The 11,308-nt window shown below is 49.3% G+C and overlaps 1 protein-coding gene across 1 annotated transcript in view; it reads right to left on the reverse strand.

Moving 5' to 3' along the window:
* The window catches only part of E2F5 (E2F transcription factor 5), a 24,366-nt gene extending 14,245 nt beyond the window's left edge, over positions 1-10,121 (reverse strand). The window contains exon 1 of the mRNA XM_038745207.1: positions 9,769-10,121. Within this exon, the coding sequence (XP_038601135.1) occupies positions 9,769-9,975 (207 nt within the window). The 5' untranslated portion in view covers positions 9,976-10,121. The remainder of the gene's footprint in view (positions 1-9,768) is intronic.
* Between the last annotated feature and the right edge of the window lie 1,187 nt (positions 10,122-11,308).

The raw sequence follows: 11,308 nt of genomic DNA on the forward strand, positions 1-11,308 counted from the left end.
CGAGGACCAGGAGTCGACAGCGGGACAGGTGAGAATAAAGCACAGTGAGGAGGTTAGCAGCAGAGGACTGGAGTGTGCGGGCTGAGCTGTAGAAGGAGTGAAGGGAGGTGAGGTAGGAAGGGGCGAGGTGATGGAGAGCTTTGAAGCCGAGAGTGAGAAGCTTTTGCTTGATTCAAAGTTTGACAGACAACCACTGGAGATTTTTGAGGAGGGGAGTGACATACCCTGAGTGTTTCTGTACAAAGATATTCCAGGCAGCAGAGTGAAGTATAGACTGAAGCGGAGAGAGACAGGAGGATGGGGGATCAGAAAGGAGGCTGATGCAGTGATCTAGTCGGGATAGGATGAGAGATTGAACGAGCAAGGTAGCGGTTTGGATGGAGAGGGAAGGGTGGATCTTGGCGATGTTGTGGAGGTGAGACAGGAAGATTTTGGTGATGGATTGGTTGTGTGGGGTGAATGAGAGAGCAGACTCAAGGATGACACCAAGGTTGCGGGCTTATGAGATGGGAAGGATGGTAGTGCTGTCTACAGTGATGGGAAAGTCAGGGAGAGGACAGGGTCTGGGAGGGAAGATAAGGAGCTCAGTCTTGGACATGTTGAGTTTTAGATGGCGGGCACACATCCAGATGGAGATGTCCTGAAGGCAGGATACGAGCCTGGAGGGAGGGAGAGAGAACAGGGGTGGAAATGTAGATTTCGGTGTCATCAGCGTAGAGATGGTAGCTGAAGCCGTGGGAGTGAATGAGTTCACCATGGGAGTGAGTACAGATGGAAACCAGAAGGAGACCAAGAACTGACCCTTGAGGACCCCTACAGTAAGGGGATGGGAGGGGGAGGAGCCCGCCAAGGAGACTGAGAAGGAACGGCCAGAGAGATAAAAGGAGAACCAGGAGAGAAAGGAGTCTGTGAATCCCTAACAGAGGGAGGGTCAGCGTGCTCCCTGCCCTTCAGCTTCTCCTCGGCCTCAGGACTCTGTCCCAACATTGGGCCTGAACAAAAGGGAGGCATTTAAAGAAAAGAAATGTTGGCGCTGGAAGGACAGGTGTGACATGGAAATAAAAGGTGAGGGTTCACTGTTCTGCATTTCCCAGGAACGAAGCACTAGGCTGGGAGCAGGGTCAGGCAGTTCAGGTGGAGCACTGGAGCGAGACAGTGCTAAAGACCAGTCAATTTTATTTTCACAAGCACCTTTCTAAAAGTGTATATATGACAGTATTCATTCATTCAATCATATTTATTGAGCACTTACTGTGTGCAGAGTACTGTACTAAGCACTTGTAAAGTACAATACAGCAATAAAGATGGTAGCCGCATGCCCAGTGCTTTAAGAAACCCCACAAAATCAATTCATAGAGAACACCTAAGCACCTAAACATTGCAGCACTCCGATTTTAACATGGCCATGGCAAGTCATCATCAATCGTATTTCCTGAGCGCTTACTGTGTGCAGAGCACTGTACTAAGTGCTTGGGAAGTACAAGTTGGCAACATAAAGTGGCAAGTGATACCACCTTTAATTCTCTCTGCAAAATAAGGGGAATAGTCCCATGCCCCCTTACCTACTGGAAGGGTATTTCCCCTTTACCATCAGTAAAGTTGTTGTTAAAATGAAAAACCCTGAGAAATCACTTTTGAGCTCTCTATTGTAAAGGTGCTGGAGATGCAAGGACAGACCCAGAATTCAACCATTACAGGATCATCCACCCTCTCTCAGAAGGTCCATGGATAGTAAGATGAATGGCATGAGCTTCCTTTACTCTGGTCCAGCACAAATTCTCCCTGACCCCAGCCAGGTGAGTGGCTATATGCAAGGCTGAATTTGAAGAGATTTCTGGGGGAAGAATATAAAGTAACTGCTCCTCTTGGGAAAGAACAAATTGCCCAAACCAAATACCTAGAATCAAAGAGTAATTTTTTTAAAACACAAAAATTAACCTGTCAATCACCTCAAAACAACCCCAATTAGGATCACGGTAGGGTTTGGACACGAACTTGGCTCATCAGAGTTTACGGCCAGGGTCAGAGGCAGCAGAGGGGTCAATCTCCATGGCTGCACCACCACTTTGAGTTACCCCCTCCTGCAACTGTCACTCTGGCCCAGGAGCAAATCAGTTTGGCATTTTCTCTGGTACCTTGTAATGGGACTCCATCCTGGATGTCCACCAAATCTCCTATCTGGGCCCTTCATCCCCTTTACTCACCCCAGGCAACCCTCCTCACTAACCAGGACCTTGGGAAGAAAGCATCACACCACCCCAGTGGGCTACCCACCATCTCCCTTCCTTTCCCAATTTCTTTTGCTCCTGCTTTCAGGCCCCCTTCTGGCCTAAAATCCAAAGCAATCCAATCCATCAATAATATTCCTTAAGGAACAATCTTTTCAGTCATAAATCCCACATACAAGAAGCTGAATGTTTAGCTTTGCTTTACTTAACCTGGAGAGATTATTCAGGGGAATAAAAAAAACAAAACAAACAAAAAACACTGACTCAAATTGTTTAACTAGCAGAGTCATGCTCCACTTCCTGGGTCTGTTAAATCTAGAGATAAACAGAATGTTTGCCTAAGTTGTGAACTTAATGCTTTAGATATTTTCTTTCTGGAGCTATAATCTTTCAAAACAGGTGCACTATCAAGAAGGCACTTATTTCACCACGATCAATTTCTGAACATTTTTATTATTCAATCGTATTTATTGAGCGCTTACTGTGTGCAGAGCACTGTACTAAGCACTTCGGAAGTACAAGTTGGCAACATAACTTGTACTTCCCAAGATTTATTACAATCTGGGTAGATCTACCTTTCTCAGACTTTTCAATCCCCAAAAAAAGTTCTGTTGAAGGAGTTGAAAAAAAAAGCATTGTTCAAAGGGCTGTGCCATGCTTATTTTTCCTGTTCAAGTGGAGTACAATGGGCATACCTTCCATACCAAGAATATAAATCACTGCTGTTTAAGATGAGAAGTGTGTAGAAAAGGCAAGACTAGCAGAAGAGGGCAGATTGGGTGAAGGATGTTGAAGCAGCCCAATAGTAAGAATAAAGAAGCAAAGTGACATGGGCTGCACGTTTCTCTGAGGTCAAGAATGGTCCACTCACTTGAAATTTTAAAACTGGTAGCGACAAGTGAGAGGACACTGGGGAAAGCCCTGTTCTCAACCAAGCACCAATGCCATTTTAAAGATGACTACTTGTTAAGCTTGGCCATCTGAGACACAGGTACTACTAGTACTACTACTCCCAACTCAGTCAAGCTCTCCTTATCTTAGGGTCCTGGGCAAAATAATTACCTTGAGGCACAGGAACAATTCATTACTTGTTCGTAGGGTTTCTGGATTAAGTGTTTATAAAGTGCTTTGGGATTAAATATAAAATCTGGTGAATATCTGAACTGGAGCAGTATGCAAAGGAAAGATTACTTTTACATCGTCCAAGAACAGAACATTTTAAAACCCTTTCCCTAGGCGACACAGAAATATCTGAAGTTAATACTTCCTGGCTAACAACAGTAAAGGAATGGGTCCCGGAGCCCTTTATAAACAGGACTACTTTGTCTTTCACATACTTTCTGTGGGCAAAGGGAAGTCTCACGGAAAGAACATGGGCCGGGCAATCAGAGGACTTGGGTTCTAATCCTGACTCTGCCACTTGCCTGCCGCATGACCTGGGGCAAGTCATTTGACTTCTCTGGGCCTGTTACCTCATCTGTAAAATGGGGATTAATGCTGTGAGCCCCATATGGGACATGGACTACATCCAACCTGATTATCTTGTACCTACCCTGGCACTTAGTACAATGGCTGGCACACAATAAGCACATCAATAATCTTTAAAAAAAAAAGCCCAAAACTAAGACCCTGGAAGAAATCCTAGCCTCCCAACTTAATTATGCTTATAAAATTTCAATGTATAATACTCCAAGTACTTCCAGGTTGCTGAAATCACTGCTGAAAATTTCAGTATTAATCAATGGGTTCAGAGACACACTAATATTGATTCTGGTGCTCACGTCACAAAGACTAATACATGCCTTTCATCTTACCCAACTTTGCAAAGAGCTCTGCACCCATGACATCCACTCCAGGAATCCATGTATTTACTGAGCACTTACTGTGTGCAGGGCACTGTACTACACACTTGGGAGAGTTCAATATGAGAGAGAGAAAGTAGACAGTCCCTGCCCGTCTGGAGCTTAGAGTCTAGAGGGGGAGACAGACATTTAGATAAATTATGGATTTGTACATAGGTGTTTTGGGGTGAATATAAAGTGCTTTTAAGAGGGGGTGAGCGGAGCAATATGGATTTGTGCATTTAAGTGCTGTGGGGTGAATATCAAGTGCTTTAAGGAGGGGTGGGGGGAGCAAAAGTGAAAGTTTTTAAAAAATTGACACAGACGTTAGAACTGCCTCTCTTCCCCAACACCTCCCAAGTCTCTTTGCCATTACTACTGTCCTTCTCCGGACCCTGCCAGTGATGGCAAATAACAACTAGCTATTTCTTCAGGGGAGATAAATCCTCTTGCCCACCCTTACAGAGCATGACCCGAGAGGCCTCAAAAGTGCCCACAGCAAAACGGATGGGTGAGTACAAGTTCACAGAAGGAAGAGGTGATGTTGTATTTTTTGCAAGACACTCCCCCATTACAGTGTAAACTCTGTGTGGGCGGGGGACATGTCACTTCTTTATTCTGTACTTCCCAAGCACCTAGTACAGTGTACCATACCAAGTGGGCACTCGAATGCATTTACGACTAGTCAATAGCACGTGTGAATGTCCAACCTCCACCTCTGGCACAGGGCAGGGGCTAAAGCCTGGGGGCCAAACCAAGGCTTACTTTTGCACCTGACTCCAAGATCTGCCTTGCACCTCCACGATCGGGAAGGTGATGACAACAAAAGCCTCCTAACGGATTTTTCCCAGGGTCGAAACCAAGTTGGAAAAAATCTTCAAATGGAATACCAAGACCCCATTTCTTAGTAATTTACGACATTCTGGTTACACATTAATCCACTGGTACCAAACCTAATGGATCATCTCATCCTCCTGTAAAAAGGCTAATTCAGTTGGGAAGCGCTGGCGAGGGGCCGTTCTTCTAGTCAGGCTACATTAGACCCAAAGGGCATGTCGACTAGAGGGGAGGAGGGTGGCACGGTTTCCCCCAATGAGCCTCTAAAGAAAGGGTCGGGGGGCATCGGGAAGATGCTGGAGCAGGGACTGGCTTCGGATACTTTGCGGCTTCGGAACCGGTTCTGGGGTACCTTATAAATAGAACCAAGCGGCATCAAGGAATCAGTGTCCGGTGGAATTTCAAATGGCCCCCGTGCCACTTGCGGGTGGCACCTTTCCAAGTGGCCTGTGGAACGGATGGGCTGCCAGGGCTCGCTCCCGGGGACCTTCCAAGCATTCCCGGAGCCAAGCTCGGGGCAGCGGCTTCATTAATTCATTCAGTCGTATTTATTGAGTGCTTACTGTGTGCAGAGCACTGTACTAGGCGCTTGGGAAGTACAAGTCGGCAAAATAAAGAGACGGTCCCTCCCCAACAACGGGCTCACAGTCTGGAAGGGGGAGACAGACAAGACAAAACATGTAGAAAAGTGTCAAAACTGTCAGAATAAATAGAATTATAGCTCTAGGCGCATCATTAATAAAATAGAGGATAAATACGTACAAGTAAAATAAATAGAATAATAAATCTGTACAAATATATACAAGTGCTATGGAGAGGGGAAGCGACTTCGGCTCCCGGGGGCAAGATTCATTCAATCGTATTTATTGAGTGCATACTGTGTGCAGAGCACTATACTAAGCGCTTGATGCCGGGGCCCTGGGCTACATCATCCCGAGAATGGACTCATCGCTCTCTGCCCCTCGCCTGGTTCCGCAAGGATGACAGTCTCTTATTCCAGTGGAAATGTTTGGCTGCGATGAAAGGAAAAAAAAAGTTTGTTGGCATCCCCGGGAATGGTGGTCCTCAGGGGGGCAGCGGGAGCCCCGAGGCCTCGCACTTGGCCGGGCTCCGGGGCGGGCACCGCAGCCGGCGGTGCCACAAGGGCCAGGTCCGGACCAGGGCTGGGCAGGACCGGGCCAGAGCTGGGCAGGGGGCTCTTTGTCCCCGGGCCGGGGCTCGCCGGCCCAGGCCCCGGCCCCGGCCACATGGCACAGAGGACGGGCGGGATGGCGAGGCCCGGGCCGGCAGAAACAATGTCAGAGGAGGAGGGCAGAGGGGCAGAGGGGGCAGAGGGGGGCGAGGAGCCGGTCCTGCCTGAGGCGGGCAATGCATGGCCCGGGCCTAAGCCCGTTGTTGGGCAGGGATTGTCTCTCTCTGTTGCCAACTTGTCCTTCCCAAGTGCTTAGTCCAGTGCTCTGCACACAGTAAGCGCTCAATAAATACGATCGAATGAATGAATCATCCTCATCATCATAATGGCATTTGTTAGCGCTTACTGTGTGTCAAGCACCGTTCTAAGCGCTGGGGAGGCACCGTCTCTGTTGCCGATTTGTCCTTCCCAAGCGCTTAGTCCAGCGCTCCGCACACAGTAAGCACTCAATAAATATGATTGAATGTATGAATGAGTCATCCTCCTCCTCCTCATCATCATAATGATGGCATTTGTTAAGCGCTTTCTATGTGCCAAGCGTTGTTCTAAGTGCTGGGGAGGCCTGTTGTTGGGGAGGGACCGTCTCTCTCTGTTGCCGATTTGTCCCAGTCCAGCGCTCCGCACACAATAAGCGCTCAATTAATACGATTGAATGAATGAATGAATCATCTTCCTCCTCATCATCATAATGATGGCATTTGTTAAGCGCTTCCTATGTGCCAAGCCCTGTTCTAAGCACTGGGGAGGCCCATTGTTGGGGAGGGACCGTCTCTCTCCATTGCCGGCCTGTCATTCCCAGTCCAGTGGTCCGCTCACAGTAAGCGCTCAATCAATACGATTGAATGAATGAATCCTCCTCATCATCATAATGATGGCATTTGTTAAGCGCTTCCTATGTGCCAAGCCCTGTTCTAAGCGCTAGGGAGGCCCGTTGTTGGGGAGGGACCGTCTCTCTCCGTTGCCGGCCTGTCCTTCCCAGTCAGGCACTCCGCTCACAGTAAGCGCTCAATCCATACGACTGAATGAATGAATCATCCTCCTCACATCATCATCATGATGGCATCTGTTAAGCGCTTCCTATGTGCCTAGCCCTGTTCTAAGCGCTGGGGAGGCCCGTTGTCGGGGAGGGGCCGTCTCTCTCCGTTGCCGGCCTGTCCTTCCTAGTCCAGCGCTCCGCTCACACTAAGCGCTCAATCAATACGACTGAATGAATGAATCCTCCTCCTCATCATCATCACGGTTCCTATGTGTCAAGCCCTGTTCTAAGCGCTGGGGGGGCCCGTTGTCGGGGAGGGAGGGACCGTCTCTCTCCGTTTCCGGCCTGTCCTTCCCAGGCCGGCGCTCGGCTCACAGTAAGCGCTCAATCAATCAATCAATCGTATTTATTGAGTGCTTACTGTGTGCAGCGCACTGTACTAAGTGCTTGGAAAGTACAAGTTGGCAACATACAGAGACAGTCCCTGCCCAACAGTGGGCTCACAGTCAATACGATGGAGTGAGTGAATGAATCCCCTCTCCATCCCCCCAATCTTACCTACTTCCCTTCCCCACAGCACCTGTATATATGTATATATATATATTTATTACTCTATTTATTTTACTTGTACATATCTATTCTATTCATTTTATTTTGTTAGTACGTTTGGTTTTGTTCTCTGTCTCCCCCTTTTAGACTGGGAGCCCACTGTTGGGTAGGGACTGTCTCTATATGTTGCCAACTTGTACTTCCCAAGCGCTTAGTACAGTGCTCTGCACACAGTAAGCGCTCAATAAATACGACTGATGATGATGAATCAGACCTCAATGGGGAGGTCCGTTGTCGGGGAGGGGCCATCTCTCTCCGTTGCCGGCCTGTCCTTCCCAGGCCGGCGCTCCGCTCACAGTAAGCACTCGATCAGTCAATCAATCGTATTTATTGAGCGCTTCCTGTGTGCAGCGCGCTGTACTAACCGCTTGGGAAGTACAAGTTGGCAACATATAGAGAGTCAATCAATCGTATTTATTGAGCGCTTACTGTGTGCAGCGCGCTGTACTAAGCGCTTGGGAAGTACAAGTTGGCAACATACAGAGACAGTCAATCAATCAATCGTATTTATTGAGCGCTTACTGTATACAGAGCACTGTACTAAGCGCTTGGGAAGTACAAGTTGGCAACATATACAGTCCCTGCCCAACAGTGGGCTCACAGTCTAAAAGGGGGAGACAGAGAACAAAACCAAACATACTAACAAAATAAAATAAATAGAATAGCTATATACAAGTAAAATAAATAAATAAATAGAGTAATAAATATGTACAAACATATATACATATATATAGGTGCTGTGGGGACGGGAAGGAGGTAAGATGGGGGGATGGAGAGGGGGACGATCAATACGACTGAATGAATGAATTCATCATCACGCTTCCTATGTGCCAAGCCCTGTTCTAAGCGCTGGGGGGGGCCCGTTGTCGGGGAGGGGCCGTCTCTCTCCGTTGCCGGCCTGTCCTTCCCAGGCCGGCGCTCCGCTCACAGTAAGCGCTCAATCAATCAATCAATCAATCAGTAGTATTTATTGAGCGCTTACTGTGTGCAGAGCACTGTACTAAGCGCTTGGGAAGTACAAGTTGGCAACATATAGAGACAGTCCCTGCCCAACAGTGGGCTCCCAGTCTAAAAGGGGGAGACAGAGAACAAAACCAAACGTACTAACAAAATAAAATAGAATAGATATGTACAAGTAAAATAAATAAACAGAGTAATAAATATATACAAACATATATACATATATACAGGTGCTGTGGGGACGGGAAGGAGGTAAGATGAGGGGGATGGAGAGGGGGACGATCAATACGACTGAATGAATGAATCCTCCTCCTCCTCCTCATCACGCTTCCTATGTGCCAAGCCCTGTTCTAAGCGCTGGGGGGGCCCGTTGTCGGGGAGGGAGGGGCCGTCTCTCTCCGTTGCCGGCCTGTCCTTCCCAGGCTGGCGCTCCGCTCACAGTAAGCGCTCGATCAATCAATCAATCAATCGTATTTATTGAGCGCTTACTGTGTACTGAGCACTGTACTAACCGCTTGGGAAGTACAAGCTGGCAACATACAGGGACAGTCCCTACCCAACAGTGGGCTCACAGTCAACACGATGGAGTGAGTGAACGAATCAGACCTCAACGGGGGGGGGGGGGGGGGGCGGGGGGGGTCCGTTGTCAGGGGCCGTCTCTCTCCGTTGCCAGCCTGTCCTTCCCAGGCCGGCGCTCCGCTCACAGTCAGCGTTCGATCAATCAATCAATCAATCATCAATCGTATTTATTGAGCGCTTACTGTACTAAGCGCTTGGCAACATACAGAGACAGTCCCTACCCAACAGTGGGCTCACAGTCAACACGATGGAGTGAGTGAACGAATCAGGCCTCAACGGGGAGGAGCGGGGGGCCGTTGTCAGGGAGGGGCCGTCTCTCTCCGTTGCCGGCCTGTCCTTCCCAGGCCGGCGCTCCGCTCACAGTCAGCGTTCGATCAATCAATCAATCATCAATCGTATTTATTGAGCGCTTACTGTACTAAGCGCTTAGCAACATACAGAGACAGTCCCTACCCAACAGTGGGCTCACAGTCAACACGATGGAGTGCGTGAACGAATCAGACCTCAACGGAGGGGGGGGGGGGAGGGTGTCGAGGCCTCGCTTACCGCCTTGAGGTCGAGCACCCCGTCCTTGGCCTCCTGCAGCAGCGACACGAACTTGGCGGTGAGGAGCCCCAGGCTCTTCTCGTGCCGCCCGCGGGCCTGGCCCGGGCCGGAGGGGCCGGAGGAGCCGGAGGAGCCGGGGCCGTTGGCGGCGGCCGTCGGGTCTCGCGGGGGCTGCGGGGGGACGGCCGAGTCGGCGGCCGTCGCCATGCTCGCGCCGCTGCGGCCCGGGCCCGGGGGCGCGCGGAAGGGACGGCGGAGGGCGGCCTCGCCTTCCCTCCCCTCGCCGGCCCGGGGGCAACAGGGCACGGCAGGGCGCGGCCCCCTTTTTTTCCTCTCTTTCTCTTTCTCTCTCTTTTTCTCTCTCGGCCCTCAGCCCCGCCGTCCCCGTCAGGCTCGGCCGGGCCGGGCCAGGCCAGCCGCGGGCGGGGGGGGGGGGAGCGGGAGGAGGAGCTGGAGTTTAAATGGACGGAAGTGACGTCACCTCCCCCGTCCTCGCCGTTGCCGGGCAACCGTTTCGCACCCCGGCGGCCTGGGCGCCCAGCAGGCCGGGTGCGCGAGAGTCGTCAATCAATCAATCAATCGTATTTATTGAGCGCTTCCTGTGTGCGGAGCACTGGACTAAGCGCTGGGGAAGGACAAGTTGGGAACATATAGGGACAGTCCCTACCCAACATTGGGCTCCCAATCTAAAATGGGGAGACAGAGAACAAAACCAAACATACTAACAAAATAAAATAGAATAGATAGGTACAAGTAAAATAAATAAATAGAGTAACAAATATGTACAAACATATATACATATATACAGGTGCAGTGGGGAAGGGAAGGAGGTAACGCTGGGGGGATGGAGAGGGGGACGGGGGGGATCGATCAATCAATCAATCGTATTTATTGAGCGCTTACTGTGTGCTGAGCACCGGACTAAGCGCTTGGGAAGTACAAGTTGGCAACATCTAGAGACGGTCCCTACCCGACAGTGGGCTCACAGTCTAAAAGGGGGAGACAGAGAACAAAGCCACACGTACTAACAAAATAAAATAGAATAGATATGTACAAGTAAAATAAATAAATAAATAAATAAACAAATATGTACAAACATATATACATATATACAGGTGCAGTTGGGGAAGGGAAGGAGGTAAGATGGGGGGATGGAGAGGGGGACGAGGGGGACCGATCAATCAATCAATCGTATTTATTGAGCGCTTACTGTATGCAGAGCACTGGACTAAGCGCTTGGGAAGTACAAGTTGGCAACCTATAGAGACAGTCCCTACCCAACAGTGGGCTCACAGTCTAAAAGGGGGAGACAAAACCAAACATACTACAAAATAAAATAGAATAGATATGTACAAGTAAAATAAATAAATAGAGTAACAAATATGTACAAGCATATATACAGGTGCAGTGCGGTAGGGAAGGAGGTAAGATGGGGGGATGGAGAGGGGGACGAGGGGGATCAATCAATCAATCGTATTTATTGAGCGCTTACTGTGTGCAGAGCACTGGACTAAGAGCTTGGGAAGTACAACTTGGCAAC

This window comes from Tachyglossus aculeatus, chromosome 4, assembly GCF_015852505.1.
Source record: "Tachyglossus aculeatus isolate mTacAcu1 chromosome 4, mTacAcu1.pri, whole genome shotgun sequence".
Lineage (NCBI taxonomy): Eukaryota > Metazoa > Chordata > Mammalia > Monotremata > Tachyglossidae > Tachyglossus > Tachyglossus aculeatus.